The 25,996-nt window shown below is 47.4% G+C and overlaps 2 protein-coding genes across 6 annotated transcripts; one reads left to right on the top strand and one right to left on the bottom strand.

The window, feature by feature from the left end:
- The first annotated feature begins 6,852 nt into the window (after positions 1 to 6,852).
- On the top strand, positions 6,853 to 11,467 carry GPRC5B (G protein-coupled receptor class C group 5 member B). The gene is made up of 3 exons (XM_061569711.1): positions 6,853 to 7,987; positions 10,144 to 10,268; positions 11,390 to 11,467. The coding sequence occupies exons 1-3, from the start codon at positions 6,853 to 6,855 to the stop codon at positions 11,465 to 11,467; spliced, it is 1,338 nt and encodes a 445-aa protein (XP_061425695.1).
- Positions 11,468 to 12,263: 796 nt separating this feature from the next.
- On the bottom strand, positions 12,264 to 21,885 carry IQCK (IQ motif containing K). 5 transcript variants are annotated; one of them, XM_061569914.1, is made up of 9 exons: positions 21,759 to 21,885; positions 19,211 to 19,278; positions 18,094 to 18,193; positions 16,384 to 16,481; positions 15,773 to 15,825; positions 15,467 to 15,544; positions 15,081 to 15,174; positions 14,338 to 14,452; positions 12,264 to 12,882 (listed from the first exon to the last, which is right to left on the bottom strand). In XM_061569914.1, exons 1-9 carry the CDS (start codon positions 21,847 to 21,849, stop codon positions 12,797 to 12,799), a joined length of 783 nt encoding a protein of 260 aa, XP_061425898.1. In that variant the 5' UTR covers positions 21,850 to 21,885; the 3' UTR covers positions 12,264 to 12,796. The 5 variants fall into 5 exon arrangements, with proteins under 5 accessions (XP_061425898.1, XP_061425900.1, XP_061425901.1 ...); XM_061569916.1 differs by having other exon boundaries at positions 12,264 to 12,879; XM_061569917.1 differs by having other exon boundaries at positions 15,081 to 15,165.
- Between the last annotated feature and the right edge of the window lie 4,111 nt (positions 21,886 to 25,996).

Raw genomic sequence — 25,996 nt, 5'->3', positions numbered from 1 at the left:
TTAATCTTTTTATCATTCTGAGCCTTACTTTCTCCACTTCTGGATGGATGTCTTTAGCATCGTCCTCCGTGTCCTCCTGATGCTCCTCCTTGTCAGTACGGTCATCGCCACTCTCAGCAAGTATCCTCTGGTATCATCATAAATAGCACCATAAATATCATCATCATCATCATATTTTATCTCCCTATTGTTGCATACATTATTATCATCATCATCATCTTCTTGGTTCTTTCGGTAAAGTCACGTAGAATGGAAATAATAAAATAATAAAAATAAAACATTATAAAATATTATTTCCATTCTACGTGACTTTACCGAAAGAACCAAGAAGATGAATCCCTGCAGTCACGAAAGCTTTAAATCGAAATCATCATCATCCTTATCATTTCTCTATCCATTACTGGATGAATCTATCACCATTCTGATCATAAATTATCTCCACTGCTTGATGGACTCCCGTCTCCGTTTATCTGGATGGATGTATCTCCCAGGCCCCCCCCCCCCCCACCATTCCCCTGCCCCCCGCACCCACATGCCGATCATTCCCCGCTTTGCGCCGCTTGTCCGCTCCCTCTTCTTTATTCGCCGCCTCTGCGTTCCGCGCCACGTGCTACGCAGCTGTGCTCACTGCGCACCGACCTGACCCCCCCCCCTACCGACACATGTGCACGGGAACCACGGTTCGAATCCGACCTACTTTCAAAAAGAGTAATACGAACCATCATCACTTATTCGCGACATCATCGCCATCGTCATCATCGTCGTCGCGTCGTTATCGTCTTCATTGTTGTAATCCTCACGGTGATTTTCATCATCATGATTATGTACGTATGTTGAACTTCTTTCGCACCGTACATTTCCAACCGTGCTAATCGGAGGTGCGGGGGAAGGACAACAAAATAAACACAACATCAGTTCTAATAAAACTTAATACCATCGTTTGTTATCGCTACACTATCATCATTATTTAAATTGTCGTAATAATAATTGTAATGTATCAATTACTGCAATCATCACCATCGCTTTCTCATCACATCATCATCATTCCCGTCCTTATTATCGCTTGTTCAATGCATCGTCATCAATATCAATTGTTCACTGCGTCATCACCATCATCCTCATCATCCGCTGGGGACATTAGTGCTTCTCTCGCGACATTCGAACGCGTAAATGCACAATGTGCACCGAGGTTACTCTCGGTGTGTGTGTGTGGGCGCATGGTGGGCGATCCGCCCACGTATGTACCCCTCGTGCCGTAGACGCTTCGCCAAATCTGGCCGGTAAATTGCATTCACGTGGCTCAGCGGTGGAGCGAGCGGCTCGCAATCGGAAGGTTACGGGTTCATATCCTGGTCGGGTGGCTGACTCTCCCCCCATCATTCCCGAGGGGTTGATAGATCAATCAATCAAAACGATCATCTCAAAAGTCGAAGAAAAAGTTTTGGTGGCAGTGAAAATTCACTCGACCTCGCCATAGGAATGTGGAATTTCTACCACTGGCTCGGGGCTGTGAACGGGAGATGAACGTCGTCTCAATGTTCACTTTGACGATGGTCGTTATAGTCGACATCATAAATCTCGATCGGCTTCTGGTTCTCACCTGGCTAAATAAAGGACATTGGCTGATGGACGGCCGCGGCTTGCATCTCTTGGGCTCGGTGCCACGTTGGACTTGAGCCACGGAAATGAGAAATTGCATCACAAATGGATTCGGTGCCAGCGCGCAAGATCATGTTAGGGTGTGCGGGAAGAGGGCTCACATTCCCACCTGTTGTGTTCCCCTCCCCCTTACTAAACCCCCCCTTCCCCCCCCCCCGTTAGTTCAAGTCACGAGCAGCAGACTGATGAATGTTTGGCAGCCTGAGCAAACAGATGCGAGTGTGGCTGTGTTGTGATACGTGGCATGGAGGGGTTAGAGTAAAGTGGGGTGAAGGGGGTGAGCCGGAGGTCATTGTCTTGCTCGTGATAATGATGATGATCAGGGGTCGGAAACCAAAATAAAAAGAGCAGTTGTTTTTCGAACCGCAATGCTCGTGGTGAATACGAGAAGGTGGTCCTTGATGAATCACCGTCACGAAGCAGCCCTTAAAGAGCCGCGCGTGGCTCCAGAGACGCAGGCTGACGACCCTTGATGATGATAATTGTGGTCGTCGCCATCGTGATGATGATCATTTGTTGACAACATTGTCATCATCATCTTGGTCATTATCTGCGTCACTTGCCCACGAGATCACGATCAACATCACTGTCAACCATAATTGTACACTGCTGGATGAATAGATCGTCATCTTGTAAATTCCACAATGTGAAGATTTTGAGTTGTAACCTTTATTTTACCACTTGAACAAAAAACACAAAATGTAATATTTCACAGTGACATAATTTGCACGATCAATGCACGATATCTGTCAATAACGAGTAGTTATAATAGACAATATTACAATAATAATCACGAAATACATACACACTTTGTCAATCGACTGCTGGATCATCTCCCAAAACCCCGTGTCGGTCATGGGGACTGCTTGAACATACTTCACCACGCCGGTCAATGAGGATGATGTACACGTTGGAGGAAGAAGAGGCCAGCACCACGCAGGGAAAGTCCTGTTAGGTGCCACTCGCCAACATCATTTAGCCGCAACAGTCTGTGAAGGCGACACAGCCACCACGTGGGTAAGTGTTAGTCAATATTCTTGGTGGCGGTATGGGAGGCGATGGGTATGTATGTAATGGGGGGGTGGGGGCGGGGGGGTTGATGGGTGTGTATGTAATGGGGGGTGGGGGGCGGGGGGGTTGATGGGTGTGTATGAATGGGGGGTGGGGGGGGGGGTTGATGGGTGATTATGTGAAGGAGGGAGGGGGTGGGTGCGAAGGGGGGGGGGGGGTTGCGAGGACCGGTTCGGATATCACTTGCAACTGATGTGGAGGCGTGGCAGGGATTCGAATGCAGGTGGATGGGTTTATAGTACAGTAGTGGCGCTAACCCCTGCACCACCGCTCCCCCTCCCCCCGGCTCTTCTGTAAAAGTGTGAGCATTATATTTCATATCGTTCATAATTCGATACGTAATGCCAAATAATCCTCACATTTCCACACCGTGGAATATTTGGCTCTATCTCTGAGTGGCCTTCTATTTAGACACGTCTAGACGCAAACAACACGCACTTTTATGTATATATCAACCAAAACAAACCCATACAATTGGAACCTCATTTGCCAGTAAAAAATATAATAATTGTTTTTTTACCCTTTTATCTGGCAACAAAACTGACACCTTTTTTTACAAGGAGTCATGTTTGCATAGACCACAATACCTGCAGTCATAATGCAAACAAAAAACATAACTCTGATAATGTACGCACATTGAAGTTGATTAGTGCACACCCGAGACAGCTTTCCTTAGAGCCCAGTCTCACATGGTGTTGGACCAGATGACGCCAAAAGGCGCACAACTCAAAGACTTCAAGCACAGTGCATACATTATCAGAGTTATGTTTTTGTTTGCATTATGACTGCAGGTATTGTGGTCTATGCAAACATGACTCCTTGTAAAAAAAAAGTGCCAGTTTTGTTGCCAGATAAAATGGTAAAAGACCAATTATCAAACCCAGACAATTAAACCAAAAACAAAATAATACCGTGTAATTCTCAATCCATCATTTATCCACTGCTGGATGAAGGCCTCGCTCCCTTCTCTCGTGGTCATTGCGATGTGATGATCGATCAAACAGCACCACACCGCGAAACGAGCCGATTGCAATCTTACTGGTAGGAACCTCCTGGTTACACCAGCCCACAGGGGATTATTGTGTCCGTCCGTCCGTCGTGCAGGGAGGGGCTGGGTGGGGAGGGTGGGGCTGGGTGGGGAGGGGTGGGGAGGAGAGGGGCTGGGAGGGTGGGGCTGGGTGGGGAGGGGCTGGTCATCCCGTGGTGCCCTTATAAAGCTCAACGTTTAACCGACTCAAGCCGGCTTTTGCCCGCCCTCACAGTCGGGCATATTTGCGGAATACCCCACGCCGCCGTTGACCCTGGCCATTGACCGAGCAACCCGACGTTCCTACCAGCTCCCTCCGCAGGAATGTGTTTTAATCTCCGCTGTGAATGTCCTCTCGGGCATTATTTCATCCTTCGTCATTATCGAATAAATAATCGTCACGATCATAATCATCATCCAATAAATCGTCTTCATCATAATCATTATAATCAAAATCAGCATAATAATTTAATAAAGACTCATCACCACCAACAGCATCAGCTAATAATTAACACTATCATCATGTTCAAAATCATTATCATCATTTAATAATCATGATCAAAACCATCATTATAATATAATTATTACAATTTAAATCATCATGATCATCCTATCTGTCATATTATATTACAACGTTTTGCTGGCTGGCTGGAGGGAGGGGCGAACGGACGGTCACATCCAAAGGACGCGCGCGTTGCCAGCCATCATTTAAAACTTGTATCATCACCCCGCCGCCTCCTCCTCCTCCTCACCACTGAATAAAATCAGTCACCGCGTGGTGGCGTAGAGAGGAAATCTGCGTCAATGTTCAACTCCATGCGTCTGCTGCCACCTCCTGATGGCACTGACGATGCCGCTTCGCGCGTCCGTAAGTGGACACACAAGGGGCCAAGGCAGTGCTGAAGGTGATAGTGTGGACAGATCGATGATGATCATGGTGATGATGCCACCTCTTGATTTATGGAATCTTTTTTGATGATGATCATGGAGGAGGGAGGGGGGGAAAGGAGGGAGGGGGGGAAGGAGGGAGGGGGGGAAAGGAGGGAGGGGGGGAAGGAGGGAGGGGGGAAAAAGGAGGGAGGGGGGGAAAGGAGGGAGGGGGGGAAAGGAGGGAGGGGGGAAAGGAGGGAGGGGGGGAAAGGAGGGAGGGGGGGGGAAAGGAGGGAGGGGGGGAAAGGAGGGAGGGGGGGAAAGGAGGGAGGGGGGGGAAAGGAGGGAGGGGGGGGAAAGGAGGGAGGGGGGGGGAAAGGAGGGAGGGGGGGGGGAAAGGAGGGAGGGGGGGGGGAAAGGAGGGAGGGGGGGAAAGGAGGGAGGGGGGGAAAGGAGGGAGGGGGGGAAAGGAGGGAGGGGGGGAAAGGAGGGAGGGGGGAAAGGAGGGAGGGGGGAAAGGAGGGAGGGGGGAAAGGAGGGAGGGGGGAAAAGGAGGGAGGGGGGGAAAGGAGGGAGGGGGGGAAAGGAGGGAGGGGGGGGAAGGAGGGAGGGGGGAAAAAGGAGGGAGGGGGGGAAAGGAGGGAGGGGGGAAAAAGGAGGGAGGGGGGGAAAGGAGGGAGGGGGGGAAAGGAGGGAGGGGGGGAAAGGAGGGAGGGGGGGAAAGGAGGGAGGGGGGGAAAGGAGGGAGGGGGGGAAAGGAGGGAGGGGGGGAGGGAGGGAGGGGGAGGGAGTGGGGGGGAAGGAGGGAGGGGGAGGAAGGAGGGAGGGGGGAAAGGAGGGAGGGGGGAAAGGAGGGAGGGGGACGGGGAGGAAAGGAGGGGAGGGGCGAGGGGGTAGGAGGGAGGAGGGGGAAGGAGGGAGGGGGTGGGAGGGGTGAGGAGAGAGGAGGAGGGAGGAGGAGGGAGGGAGTAGGAGGGAGAAGGTAGGAGGGGGCTTCATCGTTACCTGCGTGATGATTATAATCCAACACGTCTGCGCCAATTAACGGACGCGGGTGAATTCCTCCACTCACCGGCGCTCAGCCACTCGCCCTGCGGTGCCTGTCAGGCAATCACCACGGCCACGTGCTCCTTAATTAAATTGCCTTCACAGCTTCAACAAGGGGCGAGAGAGCGCCACTTGCACAATGCTTCGCCTGCTCACTCAGAAACTCTTTACGAGTCTCTATTCACGAACGGGAAAGAAACTCCGCGTTCGCGTTAGCGTCTTGATTTGCATGAAAAGAGTTGTTTTCATTTTCCGTTTTCAGGTAGCGTTGACTTAGAAGACATTAAGCACCTACTATATATAAGGCCAAGCAAGCAGTGTTATTATTGATGAATGTGTTGACTTTGTTGTTGTTGTTAATTGTGCTTGTGCACCACAAACCAACGCAGCAGAAGCATCGCCCCAATTATTAGTTAAATCGCGGAATGTTATTTATATATTAATACAATAACCTATTTTCCAGGTACAAAATAATACATCGTTATTGTGTCGAAAATAAGTGATGTCATGTATTTATCCTAAAAACATACTTTCATCTTGTTCATTTGTTTACAATATTAATAACTCGAGCTTCAACTTTGGAGTTTTACATCGTGACCACAGGGACCGTATCCCTAATATCAATAACAACGCAAATATTAAGATTTAAATTATATCCGGAATGCTGAATCCTGATTTTTAAAACATTCCTGAATATCTGGCGACATTACGGGGCATGCAATGATGCATCGTCGATTAAAATGAACGTGCAATTAATTAACATAATGAAAACTGCATACAGCATTAGCGTATGCTAGAAAACACGATACAAAACGATACGAAGAAGAAGTAGAACAACAACAAAAGCGATACCAATGAGACGGTCAAAATTGAGACAATGCAATCCAAGTAATTTAATCGATTCTTCAATACGATTGAGCGATGTGAATCGTGACTAATTCGTGTGCGAATGGATCCTTCGGCTGTGCGTCCAGACACACAACAACCCAGTTCCCCGGCCCTACCGAGATCGATCCCACGCGTCCGACTGTCCGCCCGATATCTACCCTCACCGCCGTCATCCAGCAGTGGATTGACACAAAAAACACAAAAGGGAGCTGGAAACGAATCGCTAGTATTGTCTACGATTCGTGCGTATAATATCCGTGTCATTGTCGATTGTTTAGACGGCGCGCACAATGCGCCCTGTGGCACCGCCGCTGCTGCTGCTGCTGCGTCTTCTTCTTCCTGTGGCGTCTCTGCTGTGCGCGCACGCCCGCGCCGCGGACTCTGCGCCCTTACCGGGGAATCGAACCCGGCTACCCGCAGCGACGGGGAGACCGCCCCCAGCGTCTGGGTGCGCGGACGACCTCGCAGGCTCTTCGCCGCGTCTCCACGGCCTCCTCCGACTCGCGTGCGACCCCGACTCGGCGTGGAAATCCGCGATCGCCGTGTCCTCCGGCGTCGGAGTTGTCTTCTCGGCCGCGCTGCTCTGCGTGCAAACCAGCGCCGCTCTGTGCGGCTCCGAAGCCGCTCGGAGCTGCAGCCGGAGCCGTCGTCCCTTGCTCGCGCTCCAAGCGCTGTGCGCTCTCGCCACCGTGGCTCTCTTCTCGCTCAGCATCGCCTCTTTGGCTCCCGCCGCGCGGCCGCTCTGCATCGCGAGGCGCTTCTTGCTCGGCTTGCTGTGCGCCCTGAGCGTCGGCTGCCTGCTCGCGCACGCGTGCGCTCTGCTGAGGCTGGCCGCGTCGCGTGGAACGCCGTCGCTCGACGCCGGAGGCCAACACCGCAGCAATCGCCGCAATGACATTCTTCACCACCACCACCACCACCCCAGTCGTCGTCGTCCATGCGGGACCGCGCGTCTCTGCGGAATAGCTTTGGCATTGGCCGCCGTGCAAGCTGCGCTGGGTACGCAGTGGGTGGTGTTGATGACCACGCCGACGACGCCGACGATGACGGGCGACCCCTGCGTGCACACGAATCGCTGGGACGTCGCCCTTCCTCTCTTCTACCCGCTCGCCCTCCTGATGGCCGCAGACGTCGCCTCTCTGTTGGCGCTGTGGCGCGTGGCGCGCGCCGCTCCTCGCCTGCCGCGCTGGTGCTTCACGCACGCGCGCCTCCTGTTCGCCACGGCGGCGCTGTCCAGCGGCATGTGGCTCGCGTGGATCGCGCTCTACGAGAGGAGGGGAGCCACCGTGGGAGCCACCGGGGGAGCCGGGGCCACAGGGGCCGCCGGGGTCGCGACGCGCCGCGCAGAGCGATGGGGCCGCGCCGCCACCGCCGCAGCGCCCGCGTGCCAGGCGGCGGCTCTGCTCGTGCTCTACCTGTGGCCAAGTACCCTGGCCTTGCTGTCCAGCAGGAGGAAGGGGATAGGCTCGGTGGTCGGGGATGATGGTGGTGGTGCTTCTGGTGGTGGTGATGATGATGATGGGGTCCGGTCTAGGGGAGGGAATCCAGGAGGAGTGCCGCTACCGCCTCCACCACCACCACCGCCGCCGCCGCCTCCTCCGACGCCGATGGGAACTCAGCTTGTCCGCGGCTCCAGCCAGTGTCCAGGTGAGACGGGGGGGCTCGCTTCGTGCGGTGTGGCTCACCACGCGGGGGGAGCAATCGTAACTTTACCCGGTGAGGTGTGACTTAGCTGGTGGGGATCGGAATCAAACTGGGAAGAGAGATTTTGTTTTTACTCCCAGGTGTGATCTGACTCGCCCGGTGAAACTGTGGCTCGCTTTGGTGAGGTCACCGGGTGAGGACTCGACTCTCAACCTGGTGAGTTGTCTAACACGCAATTAATGTACCGATAAAAATCTAAAATCATTCATTAATTATTGCATTGACGTATTAATTGCCTCCCAGGTAAACCTCGGCCTAACGCGTATATTCGATCCTAACGCGGTGCACGCGGTGAGCTGGACGATGTCTTCATCAATGAAAGCATCAGAGTCGATCGAGGCGGCATAGATGTTTTGTTTTCAGGGAGCGTCGCCTCTGTCTCTGCACCGCCCTCCCCACTAACAACAACGGCAGATTCCTAAGCAGCGGTAGCCATAGCTGTCAAACCCACTATCAGTGCCCTATCTTATAACAGACCAATTCAAACCTTATTGATCACCCCGTGCCCTTCTAATTCTCAACGTTCATCCTACAAAGTCCCATCACAAGGGAGAAACGCAAATAGTCAATCACCACGAGTACACTCATCACTAGTACACTCAGCAACTACATACCTGGAAGTCCTTCATCAGTGCCCCCTACCTTATTACAGACCAATTCAGACCTTATTGATCACCCCGTGCCCTTAAAAACCTCAACGTCTATCCGACAAAGTCCCATCACAAGGAAGAACACACAAAAGATAACCATTCGTTTTACTCAATTTCCCTGTACAAGAATACGGGTACACCGTATGGGTTGATGACTGGTACGGGTAGCAGCAGCAGCAACACCAGCAGCCAAAATATCAGTCGCATCTTCATCCGTTTCAACGGCTGTATCATCAACAGCAGCAGCGTCACGGATTTATCCTTTTACATATTAGTGCAATAGTCACCCTACAGTTGATTTATGCTCGTGGAACGTAATTGCAATTCACGTGTTTTTTTAATGATCGGTCTAGAAGTAATTCTGATAATTTTAGACATCATGACGCAGCAAGGAATTAATCGTTTAACATCGAGTTCTATCTTCGTGTAACAATTTCGAGTATTCGCGTGGCACGGTTGTTTTTTTTTGCATTTATTGTTTACTTTCTGTGCTGTAGTTTGTTTAAACTTTAGTCATTTTGGTGACCAGAGGGTCACCCTTGGCAAATGAGACTCATTCCGGTCTCTTGTTGTATATCCCCTGGCTAAACACATTGAATTAGACACGCAAATAACAGCAATGAAATCGTTCCAACAGCGATCATTCTAACAGCAGAGTCGACGGTAATAGCAGCAGTGCAGTCTGACTCAACAGCAGGAGAATGTCACATTCAATAAACAGCAGCGGTTTCAATTAAAGTCACAGCAGCAGCTGTAACATCCTCAGAGTCCCCGCGTCTCTCTCTCTCTCTGCTTCCTCTCTCATGCAGCCAGCTATGGCTACAGGGTTTGGTGGTACATGTTGTTTGTCGCTTATTGTGAAATTTCGGTCACAGTTCCTATGATTTACTGTTACATTGCTTATGGCTTTATTTTGGTGATTTCGAAAGTTTTTTGGTTTGGCCATGTTTGTTTGTTGTAGTACGGAGTTAGACTGATGGCTTTAATCTAAGTTGTGTTGTGATGTTGTTTGACTTGCATCCCACTGGGATTTTTGCACACAGCGTTGGTGTACGGTGCTTTTTCTGGAAGACTTTGCAGTTTTTTCCCTGGATTTTTCTGTTTGCGCATAGTCACTTTAAGCTGTTTTCTTGTTCATGTTTTCTGTTTGTTGCGGTTGCACCCGATTCAAGAGCCGAATGGCTCACAGGGCTATACCAAATAAATGAAACTGAAACTCTCCCGCAGGCCTCGTTCCCAGCACCGCGGCAGGTGTTGGCGGTCAGCTGCAGCAGACCTTCGCCCGGGGGCGAACCCACGTGTGTGGAGTCGAGGTCCGGACCAGGGACAATGCTGTGAACAGCTTCATCCCGGTATGGATTCGCACGATACTCGGCCGTATCAGCAAAGGGTTTCTGTCTTGCATTGCGGTGCTTAACAATCCGAAACACTCTTCTGGGAATTCAGGAATTATATATGGGACGCCACATCCATTGTCCAGATAATTGTCATCATCCTATTTCTAGCATAATAGGAATACGTATAGTGTACACAAATGTACGATTACCGTCGTACCCTGTACTCGCGTGACGGTGCCTTGCGACTATAATCCCTGCTCCAAGTCAAGCCCGCTTGACAGCGTTCCAGTAAATGTGGATGAGAAATGCATCCCTGCTTACATAACTACCACGGCTTCATTTCAGCCGGGTCGGTGATGAAGCAAATGCTGGCACTCGGCATACCACATCCACTGCACCTCTCGCTATGGCTCTACCAGCGATGTGCATTGAGAAATTATATATATACGATATATACAATGCCAAAATCATATCACAACATGCAATACGTATATACACAAGCTTCTTAGTCAATCCACTGCTGGTTCAGGGCCTCTCCACGCCGAGCGGGTCATGGTACAGTTATTTGACCATACCTCACCACGCTGGTCGGTGCAAATTGGCGAAAGTTGGAGTCGTAGACGTGGGGAGCGTAGACGGAGTACGACGCATGAATGGGTTTATTTTGCCGTCGGTTTAGTCGAAGGGGAATGAAACGCAGAACAGAACCCAGGATCTCGGCGATGCCGACCTGGCGCTGTCCCTTGAGCCCCCCGGTCGCTTCCCAAAACACGTTTTAACCTCCCGTTGCATACCAGTCTGATTGGCGCCTATGCATTGTCGTGTGAATGCATTCGAACTCTGTTCGTCTGCACGTGTGTGTATAGTCAAATCCCATAACAAAATAGGCTCCCCGAGTATTTTTTCCAGCTTGTTTTTTTATATGAACTGCTACACAAAATCAACAATTTTGTGTCGAAACTTGCTGGTAGGAAGGGAGCTCGTTTGGCAGACTTTGCCAGGATGGGGGGGTGGGGGGGTGCGAGGAGGAGGCCCTCGGCGCGAGCGCCAGAGGAGGGCTACTGCCGCACGCTGCGTCGGTGCACGCTTCCACAGTGGATCTGCTGCTTTTGCCGCCGCCTCTGCTGTTGTTGCAGACACCATCTGCCCATCTTCCCAGCCCAGGCGACCTGACCTCGGTTTGGCTGGAGGCTCCGGGCGTCGCCAGAATTTGAGGGCCCCCCACCACTGTTCGAATTGGCCGCGCGGCTATGTTTTGTGTGTACGCGTGTTACGTGTGTGGTACTGGACACGCCACCCCCGCAAGTGCCGTGCCAGTCCTAATGGGTGCTCGCTAACGACACTTGCACTGACCAGGTTGTTAAAGGCAATACGAACGTGTACACTAATACATAGATTCGCACATTGGTGAGGTGGGTGCTTGAGAAGACAACATTTAACGAATATCACAAAGAAGTTGGTAATTATATAAGGTTGCTAAAAGGTTCATCACGACAATCTGCCATGAGTTAAGCTTGCTACTCATTGTCTCTGCCCCCAGTTCTGGGAACACACTGTTCACTTGTTAATGATGTTCACTTTACTCGTACGGCCAGATGTACTTCTCTCTGGGACGGCAAATATACGTAACAAAAAGGGGACATTCGCCTTCACACGCTCATTCTTTGCACCAAGGGCCACAGTGTAGGCAGTTTGGTGTTGTACGTCAGAGTGCTTCCCTGCCGATCAACTAAACTTACCCGCTGCGAGGTGCATGACCCTGCGCGCGTCAACGGCTAGATGCTGTGGACATCTCATTGGACTGCGGGGGGCCGAGACGAGAGCTGGACTTCCCACCAAACTGGACATGCAACGTGCACCCTTTGCTTGCCCATAATGGTATAACGTCCGTCCGGCCAGTAGCAGTTGCACACCGATCGATATTGTGCCAGGCAATGTTCACCCTTGCATCGTCATGCTATATTAAAACCAATAAAATGTGCTGAAAGCAAAGTCCATTATAGTCTTAATTAGTAGCAGATTTTTATTTTTTTTAAATACACTTCAGTTTATTGCCGCATCGCGGTATAAGCAATTGCTCATTATTTTCACAGGAAAACCTCACCTGAGTCTCGAGACTTCTACGTGTATTATTACATCGCGGGGCGGCGGCGTTAGAATAAGCAAGCATCAATTTGCACGGCCGTCCGCGTGTTTGCACAGTCAAATCCCGTAACAAAAGAGAGGCTTCGTTAATGGCCTGGCTTTATCGGCTCGTGTTTTTAGCTGCAGCTGTGGCTGCTGCGGCTCTTGCTCCACGCCTGACACAGTATTATGCCCCCATGTGTTTAGTAAAACGCATCAGAAAGGATATTCACAGAGGAGATGGAGCGATTTATTTTAAATAAGCTCATGTGCAGGTGCTCGGTGGATTACTACATTGCAAAATTAGGAGAGATGATCGGCTTCATGGAGAGCCCTCAAACCAGCGGCGGAGAGACCATGGGCGATGACGAAGATGATGACGAGCCGGCTGGCCACAGCGGCAACGGGTGTGCTGAGCATCACAGCAAGGGGGTGTTGAGCGGCGATGGGCTGATGACGTTGATGGAGACTCCGGCGTCGAGTTCACTCGGGGTTTGAGCACCTTCTGCCACCATCGTTCCCAATAAAACAAGAGAAGCGCAGGATGAGAAGCAAGAGGAGGTTGTGTTGCCGTACCCGGGCACACACGTGAGTTCATGGGTAAGAGTTGAAATTGGCACTTCGGAGGTAAAAATATTTGTTACTGATTTATTAATGAGAAACAATAGAGTAGTGTGAATTAAAGGACGGATTTGTAAGTGTCGCCGTTGTATATATTAATGACGTTATATCGTTACTATTACACGGATAATTGTACGGTAATGCGATTATAAGAACAATGCGGGCACATTAGACGCGGTGATGAAATTTCCCTCTGTATTGCATGAGCTTTGTGTAAAAACGTTTACAAATTATAACGCCAATGATACTGGAGAATAAACTTTATCCCCATGAAGTAATTACAATAATGTTGAAATGACCACATGTTATTAAATGTGTCCTTTTACACTTACGATTTCAACATATGCCTGGCTGGGATGAAGCTTTCTCGTTCACGGCCCTGAAGTTAACCCGAGCAAAAGGCGCCACTGACTGCACATCTCTCTTCCGCACTGACCTCGTAACGTCGCAAATGTTTCCGAGAGCGGCGCCAGCTATAAGCGTGTGCAGCTCCCTTCCCAAAGAGGAGCCAAGTGGCCCGCTTGTTTCGAGCTTCGCCCGGCACCGTGGGAAGGTCCGGGCCAAAGCCGCTTGCCCATTGCCAAGAACCGGATAAGTGATCATGAGAAAGTGACACGATGTCCTGAGACCAATTATTTCGGTGGTGATGCTGCGCAGGCCAGCACCAACATAACAAAACCCAACGCACCCGTCGACAACACTGCCCCGAAATGAAAAACCATGCAACAGGTGACGAAATCCTCCTTTGCCCTTCTTCATGGCCCTTCTCCATTGCCCATAGTTGATGTGCTATGAAGGACATTGGATGATGTGCAATGAAAAAAGGCAATTTCCCAAGGCTGTTACCTGTTGATTGTTTTTTTTGACGCAGTGTTGTTGCTGATGGCTGTGTTGGGCATTTTTCTGTTTGAGACGGGTTGATTTTCAGAAGAGAAGAACGAAGGTCGTGGCTGGTCGTTGTGGTGGGGTGGTTGGGGCAGTGGGGGGGGAGGGATATGATGACGCACATCGGTCGTACCCGCTGGGCTCGCGGCTGGCCCAGAAGTCGGCCACCCTGAGACGAGAGCTGCACTTCCCACCAAACTGGACATGCAACGTGCACCCCTTGCTTTCCCGCAATATTTGAACGTTCTGTCTGGCCAGGAGTAGTTCCAAACCGATCGATGTGTTGCCAGGCGATGGCCCTCCTTCATAGCACAAACTATGGGCAATGATCGGCAGGGATGGATTGTAACGCACAACACCAAACCGCCCACACTATGGCCCTTGGTGAAGAGAATGAGCGTGTGAAGGCGAATGTCCATTTTTCTTTGTCTGACATGATGCACACCGGCCGTACCGCTGGGCTCGCGGCTGGCCCAGAAGTCGGCCACCCTGAGGCGGATGTCGCGGCTCTCCTCGCGGAGCTCCCGCTGCCACTGTCTCAGCTCCTGCACCTCGGGCTCGCGACGAACCTCGCAATTGACCGCAGCAGTGGAGAATCGGACGTTATTATCAAAAACGAGGGGTGGCAAAACTCCCTGACAATGCAAAGCAGCGGAGCAAAATGGTATCTTCATGACCGAGAGCAATAGGACACGTATGGGCATGTGGGGTCGTCACAACGGGTGGTCACCCGGCTAGTTCGCTCGCACTCGCTGACTGTGGAGTTCTGAATTTAGAATTCTGTGGCAGCGCCCTGGGAGTACCTGTGGCTAGATTCACGATCAGAATGAGTACCCCGGGCCGCACCTCTCCATGCTTGTGCGTCTTTCGGCTAATGTTCTGTTTCCTCTGTCAAGTGTCCGCATGTTTCCAGTCCATGTGTCTACGTGGGTAATATGCACAAATCTAGGAAGTTGGCAAGTATCAGAATATAAACTAACTCTATAAGCAATATATTGAAATTCCTCGAAGGATTTGTTTTTTATGTATGTCGCATTTAAACGGTTAAGCAACTTGCACAGTACTATAGAGGCTATTGAAAGTGGTTGGCAAGATAAGCAAACCGAGAAAGCATTAACCCGAAACTAGAATACAAAAATGCATCCCTTTATAAAGCCACGGGGTAATGTATTGGTGGAAAAGGAATGGGAAGCTCACCAGATAGCCCCTGTAAAAGGCTTGTATGATGATGGCAGCTTGCTCCTCTGTGAGCAGCAGGGATAGTGGCAGTGGCGGCCTCGGACTAGCGAGCCAACACAAAACAGGGGGGGGGGGCAACATTTTGTACCCGATGTCATCGTTTATACAGATAGGAACAACAGTTCCACACTGCCCACCAGGGATTATTTGTCTGTCGTACATAGCCCCTCCCAAACATGTACGCTCCTGGATTTGTTGGAAGTGTGTCACGTGACTGCGAGCTTTGTCATGCACGAATGCGCTGTCCAACCAAGTTCCTACCCACTCCGAAGGAACGTTTGTCGCCGCGTGGGCCAGAGTGATGTGCGTGGGAGGAGGTGGGACCCCCCCCACCCCGTACTTACTGATCCCTCAGCCACTCCTTGACGAAGGGAATTTCCAAGACTTCTGTCGGCTGCTCTTGACACCTTGCAGGGTTTTTGCTGCGTGGAGAAAATCACTTGTTTCGACCAAAATTCGCTCGATTATACAGACGTAATGATTTGCATCGTCTGCGACTTCACGAATTGTCGTGATTTGTGTGTGGAAGACCTAAAGCACACAATACTATTTGAACTTGTGATGCAGGTGAAATGTTAGTCACAAAACGAACTTGATTTAAAAGCACTGCACGTTTAGAGTTGCAGAGTGAAAGTACAACAATTTCTCACTTGTATAACCACTCTGCAAGGAAGTCACAAGGGAAGAACTTTGTCTTTTTTCTCTGTAAAACAAAGAATAGTAAATTTATATTAATAAATAACAATATACACTTCTTGATGCCTATCATGGTGGGACAAGCGTCAAATCTGGCGCTTTTGAAGGAAGGGTTGGTGGATGACATTGACTCGTAAAACTCTCAAGCTTGCGATCGATAGGGCTTGTGAGCCCATCTGAGTATCATATCCTCGCCATCACCAAATCTGCGCTGATCGATGTGGTGAAATTGGTCAAATTATCATCGCGACCCACAAGGCGCAGGGGGGCCTTCGTCCAGAAGTGGATTGAAAAAAGGGCAGCATGTATATGTGCACAGTCCTGATAAGAGTGAGCAAAAGGGGGTACAACTATAACGCATGATAGTGGCGGGGGGAGGGGGGTGGCAGCCGACGTTATGTACCGGGCTCCAAATTTCTCCCGACGGGCCTGTGTGTACATGTACGCATTTCAAGTATGCCATTCAACAAAACTCTCGTCTTAGTTAGGTTCCGATAAAACAAAAATCCAAACTTAATGACGACACCGAGGACGACCCTTGCAGTGCCGATGATGCTAGCTGTACCTCAAAGCATCTGTGTAGCCGGGCCTGAGACAGCAACTCTGCGAGACCGGGTAGCAGCACCGGGAAAATAAAGTGTTCCAGGTACTCCCGAGGGTTGCCTGCCCAGACACACACCAACAGTAGACAAGCCCGGGTCAAGTGAATGGGGGACAGGTGGAATAGAATCTTGATTTTAAGCTTTCGTGACTGCAGGAATCCATACTCTTTGGTTCTTTCGGTAAAGTCACGTAGGTATAAAATAGATTTTACCGAAAGAACCAAAGAGTATAGGTGTAATAGAGGTTATTTGTGCATATGGTTTTGTTTTTTTAAGACCGTCAACAGGCCACTTTTTATTAATTATTATCACCCAGATAATATATCATAATCACTTTCCCATGCCTATCATGGTGGTGCACGCCTGCAAGCCAGTGCTTTGGGCACAGGGGATTGGTGGATCGAGTACATTGTGAAACTTCCAAACCTGTCAATGATGCAAAATGGCCTGAAGATGGCAGTAGAGCAAATAAAACATTACAGTATTTGGTTGATATCGCGTTGGCAGTGGTGCACAACCACCAATAAAAACTCAACACATTTACCAATCACAGTGCCTTTTAAACAGGCAAATATATCACAGGCGTGAATTCTTGCAACGGCCCTTCACAGCTCAACTGCAAGTGCTATGAAGGAGGGTCACTGCCAAAAACACACTCGTGCACTGTGAAGGCTCAGTGCCTGAAACGCTGCCTATTATATAATTATCCTTTAAAGTACAGCAAATGTGATCAGGGAGTGAATCGGTTATTTATTATTCGGAATTAACCACAAAATATAGTGTCCATTAGAAGACACTTCGCATGCCCCTATGTTTTTATTAGTTACAAAACAAACTGCTAAGAATGTAACATACAGATTACCAATACACAGATCTGCATAGGTATTGAGCCCAAATTCCCAATGAAATGCTCTTCAAGTGTTTTAATAAATGCATGTGGCCATCCATTTGTATGTGTTTGTGTTTCTCGCTTTACAATTTGTTTGAACTGATAATTTCCCATACAAAATAGATGCTCCTTTTACTAAACTGCCTTGTCAGCTTGTTCCTGCATTAAACCACGTGCAAATATTCCTGTGTACCAGGTGTCACTTTTCATCCTCTGAGAGTAAGCACACCTATTGATTTATTGAAATGTTATTACACTTATAATTTGATCATAGTGCATTAAAATGAGTAATATGCCAAATTCAGCAAAAACAATTCCCCTTTACAAAATGTGTTTTTTTTCAGAGCATGATTTGATCTCAAGAGTGGCCAACACCATATCATGGATTGGTTTGTTGTGGTTGCTCCCTGCAGATACATTGTTGGATGATGGAATTACAATATATTTCAAATTATCATCATTCTATTATTGATTTACTGAACAATATTTATCCATCCTATAAAAAAATAAGATGCTCACTGCTTCTGTACGGCATCTTGAAAATGCAGTTGCATGGAGACCCTGTACAAATCGACATAATTAAATTGTCCCTTCTGGACATTTGTGAAAAAAGAGCTTTACATCTCATCGGATTCCTCCAGTATGAATAAATAATTCTGACTGATATCCAAGCCTGGAAAACCTGAGGCAGAGTTGGTCGATTGCTCGCATTGGAACCGGTAATCGCATGAAGTTCAAAGGGAAAATTTAAATGCAGGGTTTGCAGCACCGTCCAAAAGCGCACATGTTTTAGGGTCTATTGGTGTTGGGGGGCTCCCTGGGAGAGAGGCGGGCGCCTCGGTAGAGCGGTCCGTGTATGGGGTCAAGGGTGAAGAGTCCAAGTCCTGGAGGAACAGAATGCAGAGGCAAATCTTTAGCAAAATGTTGAGCAAATCAGAGTCATTAACCTTAACTTTCAGTGCTGTTACACTGGGAGAGAAGGGTAGATTTTAATGATCGCTTAAACTTCTCACCTAATCTCCACACCAGCCCTTGTTACACGAAAGTACACCATTTCAGAGCAACAAATTTGACAAAACTGTTCATGTAAAACGACATTACAATTATTCACTTCTCCAAAGAGTTGAAAATTTGTCAATTTTACCCATTTTTGAGAATATTAATTAGTTTAACTCAGTTTGACCAAACTGCTTTATAAAAATTCCAGCTAATTAAGGTGGATTACTACTATTTGAAATAATGTAAACTGTTCACCAAAGCCAATTGATATTATTTTTTTCTTCTATATAGCAAACATACACACCTACTCACCCAACCGATGTAAGTTTAAACCCTATCACCGCATAACAAAATTCAAAGCTAATAGTACGGGTTTATATCAATTTTATTTTTTTAAATACAATTTTTGGCTTGAAAATGTGGTGAGTGGATCGTTAAGTATGTCTGTGCTGCTGCTCAAAAGGGGCCAGCACACAGATTCACATTTGGTGGCCATCATTCTATTTTTGCATCTGGCAATATGTTCAAGAGCTAAATGCCCAATATCGAGGTCTGCTAGCCACGAAGGAGTGCAGACAGTGGTTCGCTATATGGCCCAGAGTTTGCGTTGCATGGCCACAACCGCACTCCTGTGGCTTACGTCTTTAATTTTTAATTCATAAAGGGGGATGTGTGCATTCGCCTGTCATGGTCTGATGCAGTTGATGTTTACTGTAGGGTCTTCAAAGCCAGGAGGTTGCGGAGTTTGGGTCTCAAATGAGGCGTTTATTTTGGGTTTCCGCGGTGTTCCATGGGCAAAATGGACGTCATTAATTTGGTGGCCATAATGAAGACGGTAATGATGGCTTAATAGTTACGGCTGACGGGGGCTGCGAAGTGGAAGGGAAAGTTAATGGAGCCACCTGCATGGAGTCACCGGCCAGCCGAGGGCTCCCATTTGTGCTCAAGGCTTCCTTGCTTTCCACAAACTCTGCAGAAAAAGTTCACAGTCAGTATGCGTATTGTAAGCAATCACACAATCGCATTGGATAACGAAAGCTAGTAAGGAACGCAATGGGTCGGAGATGGAGCGATGATGTCAGTACATGTGCTCGGTGGGATTTTACAAAACAGGATCGTAAGAGGTGGTGGCGGCTTGGAGAGGTTATCCTCCAGCAGTGGATTGACCATGGCTGATGATAATGATGAATAGAGGCGACAAGACATTACATTGATAGTTAGCAGGAATAGAAATTTGACTAAATTGGTCACTTTGAGCAATGTTAGTAAAAACAATTCATTCAGGATTTCCCAAATTCCATTTTTCGCGATACACCACGGCAATTATCTTAAAATTTACCAATGCATCTTTGTTTAAATACAAAAAAATCAAGTTGTTATACGCTGCACACGCTTGGTGATAGCGAAACACATTACATGGTCAACACAACAGCTGCTATTTATTTCACATTTCGGCGTTGACATCACCACATCGCTTGTGCCAGGCTAGGTGTCCGATCAACACAAAAAAAACAAATATACCCACCCCAAACTTTAGCAAGCTGTTGGATCAAGTTGCTGTTCGTAAACACCTCTTAAAATCAGAACAACTGACATGAACACACACATACAAAACAAGGCTTTTGCTTTAACTTTGCATTAGAGCTCTCTATGTCACGTGGGACATGTGTAACAACCATCAGGGGCGTACGGGGCGTATCGATGTATACAATGTACACAGAGCAATTGCTATATTAACGGCGAAGTTTGGTAACACGTACTCTTGCGCTGGCTCGCAAAGAAATTCAGTGGCGTCGGAAAGTCTTGAGTGGAACCTGCTGTGTGTGCTCACTGCATACATCTGTCAATCCACTGCTGGATGAAGACCACGTCGGTCGTGCCAGTTCTTTGACCATACTTCACCACGCTCGTCAATGCGGGTTGCTTTAGCCGGGGGTACCCAGGACCAATTCAGGCATCGTATTCTTGGTTCTTTCGGTAAAGTCACGTATAAGGGAAATAATAACATAATAGAAATAAAACATAATAAAATGAAATGTAATTTTTATTCTTCTATTATTTCCATTCTACGTGACTTTACCGAAAGAACCAAGAATATGAATCCCTGCAGTCACGAAAGCTTTAAATCGAAATTTAATTTAGGTGTAGGGGTGTCAGGGGAGGGATTCCCACCAATAGATGGGTTAGTGGGAGGGGTGATCGAGGAGATATAAGGAGAGAACGGGCGGGAAGAAGGGGCCTTTGGCGGGAACGATATTGGGACGGCTGTGGACAGGTGTGGATGGAATGAAAGGAATAAAGGACGAGACCCCTGCAATCTGGTGTCGGCTCCCCCTTTACACAGGCATCGTTCGCCACTGATTGTTAGCGTCCCCTGTCTACCCCATTATGAGTGCCCTACCTTATTATAGACCAATTCAGACCTTATTGGTCACCCCCGTGCCCTTATACATCTCAATGTTCATCCTACAAAGTTCCATCACAAGGCAAAAACACAAACACATGAGATATGTTGTTGTTGTTGTTGTCCGTATTGAAACGGATGTACACCGTATGGACCTACCGACTCAATTTCCCTGTACAGGAATACGGGGTAAACCGTATGGGTTGCCAGGTGTGCTTCGTCTATACACTAAACTACTATACACTACACTACTATACACTATACATTACATTACACTATAAAATGTTCCTGTATTGAAACGACTGTACGCCGTATGGACCCACTCAGTTTCCCTGTACAAGAATACGGGGTAAACATGATGGCTTGCCATGTGTGCGTTAGTCGTGGCCAAGTATCAAACTCGAACTCTGGCAGCAAGGGGCTCGTAACGCACGCGGTGCGCTAACCACTGCGCCACCGCTCCAGAGTGCAACAACACACAGGGTGCTTCAAAACAATGTTAACACTTATATGGAGATATCTTTTTAATGGAAGATAATGGATAATGCACTGTAACGTGATGAAACAAATGCATGTTAATAGCTTCAAAACGTCTGCACTTGTTCGCCATCATTGTCTACACGTGCCTGGAATCTTCTTGTGGTATTGTTGCAAATTCTCAAAAGGGTTAACATTTTTTTTAAGCACCCCTTGTAAACGCGTGGTTAGGCAAGGCATATCGTGCAGCAACACCCCGAGCTGTGGGCGAATAGCAACTCTAACAATTATCACAAAGCGTACAATTATATCGTAGGCGTCAAATGAACAAAGGCGAGACAACAACAACACCAACAACAAAAAAACCCCAAACCAGGGCAGTCATTTTCTTGGTTCTTTCGGTAAAGTCACGTAGAAGGGAAATAATAAAATAATAAAAATAAAACATAATATTATTGTTATTTTTATTATTTTATTATTTCCCTTCTACGTGACTTTACCGAAAGAACCACGAAGATGAATCCCTGCAGTCACGAAAGCTTTAAATCGAAATTTAGGGCAGTCAGTGCCTGCCACGATGAGGTCCCACAGAGTCGCCATGCTCCTTCTGCTCCAGGCCACGTGACACGCCTCGGGAGCCAATCCCGTGGAGCCGCGCATAGAGCGTTGCCATGGTGACCGTTGACGGAAACAAGAAAGCCGTTGCTAAGGGAAGGCGGGAGGTCGCTAGGGGTGACGTCATCAGCCCCGCCCCCCTCGCCTCTCTCTCCCATACACCAGTTCGTCTCGGGGCCTAGTCACGTGATGCATTTGAATTGCTAGCGCGAATAGGCGGCTCCTCCTTGCCGATTGGGTTTGGGTTGGGCCACGTGGTGCAAGCGCGGCCAATCGGAGGCGCTGGACGTGAGGCGACGCGCCCCTTTATCGCTACGGAATCTAAAGGCGCGGCCGAGCTCGGATAGACGGGTGTGTGATGTGCTGGCCACGTGTGGAGGTTTTGTGATTGAAAGCTGTAAAAAGACAACTTCAATAGAAGTAAGTGTGCATTTGTACCCATATTCTAAGCGAGTTGCTTTAGTAATTGTAACCGCTTTATTGATTTGTTGATTTTAAACAATTGTATACGTGTTTAATGCCATACGTTTCCAGTAGGCCTTTAAACACGTGTACAGTACAGTACTTTTGTAAGTGTGGGATCGTATTTGCGTTCACTACTGGCGTAATATGTTTAAGACAACATGTATTTGTCAATCAACTGTTGGGATGAATACCTTCCAATGCCGCATTGGTGATGGGGGGGGGTGATCATAACTTACGCTCGTCAGCGCAGAAGGTCAGGATACCGGTTTGGATAATTCGCCACTGATGTTAGCCGTGGCCTTAGAATCCAACTCCATTACCTGGGCTGTTAGTATTATTTTTTATTTCTCATTACTATATTCTAATTATTACAACAGTACTACAGCAATCGATAAAGTTGCTGTATTGATACACGGAAAGAGGAAGAGTAAGTTATCACTCTAGATTTGAAGTTTTCGTGACTGCAGGGATCCATACTCTATGGTTCTTTCGGTAAAGTCACGTAGGTATAAAATAATAAACCCCCCCAAAGAATAAGTTATCACCGTCATTGATTAAGTTGTCTGGGGCAGGGAACGTCATGAATAGTTTTAGGTAACTTTATCTGCCAATGTAAACACTGCAAATCAGAAAACACAAAACAAATACATCAGGCCCCATGGTAAAAAGTACAGCCTCCAACTCTTATCTCCTCCCATCTCTCAGGCCGTTCTATTAAGGGACATTGCCCGAAGCGTCGCCTGTTATGTTTTCATTTAAGGCTGTTTTATAGACGAATGTTAAGTTAATATTGTTAACTGTGCACCACTGCCAACGCAGCAGCGTCACCAAATAATGTGTTATCATTTAGATGACTGTAATGGACGATGAGGGGCTTAGTCCGTACGCATGGCGGGGGGAGGGGATAGTTAACCCAAACGCGTCCGCTTGCGTATGGGGGCTCTACTCACAATGTACAAACGCATAGGGGGGGTGAAGCCTCTATAATAATTTGTCTACATTGGCCTTCAAATGAGTCAGTCCGGCGGTGGACTATCTGTTTGTTTAAACCACGTTAATGTTCACCATTGGAACCTCATTTGCCAGAAGAAAAAATATGAGAAATTTTTTTTACCCTTTTATCTGGCAACAAAACTGACACCTTTTTTTACGAGGAGTCATGTTGCTTAGACCACAATACCTGCAGTCATAATGCAAACAAAAAACATAACTCTGATAATGTATGCACTGTCATTGAATCTTAATTTTGGAGCTTTCGTGACTGCAGGATATTATTCTTTGTTTCTTTCGGTTAAGTCACGTCATTGAAGTTGGCGTCATCTGGTCCAACACCATGTGAGACTAGGCTCTAAGAAAAGCTGTCTCGGGTGTGCACCAATCAACTTCAAGGACAGTGCATACATTATCAGAGTTATGTTTTTTGTTTGCATTATGACTGCAGGTATTGTGGTCTAAGCAAACATGACTCCTCGTAAAAAAGGTGTCAGTTTTGTTGCCAGATAAAAGGGTAAAAAAACAATTATCACGTTAATGTTATTAATCTTTGATCGTTTCTGCGTGGATTATATATCGGCCGTTCTATAGGATTCGGGGGGGGGTGTAAAAGTCCGCGTGCGTACAGGGTTGAGACCGAGTAAGTGGCAGCCTACTCGCCCGCGAGGATGTCCACCGCAGAGTCTTTCGTTCGACCGGAGGAATCCGATAAGCTATGGAGCTCTTTTTCACAGATGTCCATGAGCCGTGAGATCACCTGGTGTGCAGACGCTGTGTGGATTGTTACATGCAGGACCACGAGAGACGTTGACGGCGCGAGGGGAGAGATTCATTCAGCGGTGAATTCATACTCTTAGTTTTGTTCGGTGAAGTCATGTAGCTAATAAATAAATAATAAACTAAATATTGCAAATAATTGAAACAATAATATAAATAAAATAATTATATTATTTTTATTATTATTTTTTTGTTTTTTATTTATTTATTACCTACGTGCCTTTACCGAAAAAACTTAAGAGTATGAATCCTTGCAGTCACGAAAGCGTCAAATCTAGAACAGCAGTGGATTATTCATGGTTAATTAAATATTGTTACTACGGTATTAGAAAAGAACTACCGCATAATTGTATTATTTTTGGAGTGCAATGTTAATTCTACCATGGTATAATTGCACTCTTATTTTAAGAGCCTCATCAAAATGTAGTGGATACCGTGGGGTGTGTCCTTAGCTTAATGTACAAATATATATACAAGAGAAATTTGTGAATGTGTGTCTGTTCGAAATGTTTAACATACTTCCCGACATGCAACAAACTTGAAATTTGGCATGTGGGTAGTTTCCAGACTATATACAATGCAAAAAGTATAAAAATAGACTTTTGTATTTTGGGGGGGGGGGGGGTGCAATAATACATATATTTTGCAAGGCAAGTGAGCGGTGACGTCACATCTGTGATGTCACCCGAATGTGGCAGTGTCACGCAGTGTGCCTGCTGACGTCACGCATCTCCCCCCACCCTTTGCGTAGGCCGTGTATTAATCCAGGCTAGTGTACAATACATAGATTGGTCTGGTCACGTTTGTTGAAATGGTTTGTCCAACTTACTAGTTGAATGTTGTACTTTAAGTTACACCTTTAAAATATGAAGTTTCCCCCATTTTAACATGACATTAGGTAAATTTCGATTTAAAGCTTTCGTGACTGCAGGGATTCATCATCTTGGTTCTTTCGGTAAAGTCACGTAGAAGGGAAATAATAAAAATAAAACATAATAAAATACAATTCTCACGACGTATCGGCCACAACGCAAGCAGCCGTCCTCAGGTGAAGAACAGGTCTGTCGAAAAGACAGCGTCTGAATGAACGCCACCAAGCTTGGCAGCGTATATTTAAGCTTCCTCCCTTTGTTGCTGGTAATCCTACATAATGCACGGGCATAATATGACTTTGAGACCCCCCCCCCCCCACCTCCTACGCATTCCACAAGTAGTGACTAATTCCATATCTGCATTTTCCATAAATATGCTAAATTCCTCTGTTGATATGCAAATTCCTTTGTCAAGGCGCCCTTCCTCTAACCCAGCTTAAATATACGCTGCCAAGCTTGGTGGTGTTCATTCAGACGCTGTCTTTTCGACAGACCTGTTCTTCACCTGAGGACGGCTGCTTGCGTTGTGGCCGAAACGTTGTGAGAATTGTATTTTATTATGTTTATTTTATTATTTCCCTTCTACGTGACTTTACCGAAAGAACCAAGAAGATGACATTAGGTAGTTCTTATTTCTTGTTAGCTCTGAACATCCACACGTATGATAAAGTACAACCAATGGATTTTATTTTCAAGAGCAGATTGTTGCGTGCCACTGCTGTGGCTCAAATCATGGACCATGTGCCACATAAATTCAGGCTTGAGCGGTTTTCACAAACCATTATGAGTTCCAGTTTAAAACACCCAATGATGTTGCCGAGGCTTTACGCCAATATGAGTTGGAGGAAGAGTTACTGGACGGTGGTGGAGTCATTGTCCGGACACTGTTAATGCATTGTATTTGCAATATGGTGTGTGTTGCAGTTAGGGCATGCAGAAGCATGGCTGGTAAAGTAAAAGATTCCTCCAAACCAGAAGTATTGGATCGAGTAAAGAAAATCAAGAAAAGGAAACAGACGTGTCAAGATGTTGATGACGTCTCTGCCGAATCTTCGCAGTGTAAAGGCGCAAGAAAAAAGAGTCTA

Source organism: Lethenteron reissneri, chromosome 44, assembly GCF_015708825.2.
Source record: "Lethenteron reissneri isolate LAM-NWPU_2019-01 chromosome 44, ASM1570882v1, whole genome shotgun sequence".
Lineage (NCBI taxonomy): Eukaryota > Metazoa > Chordata > Hyperoartia > Petromyzontiformes > Petromyzontidae > Lethenteron > Lethenteron reissneri.
The sequence above is the reverse complement of the archived record's forward strand: the minus strand, read 5'-3'. Positions and strand labels throughout refer to the sequence as shown.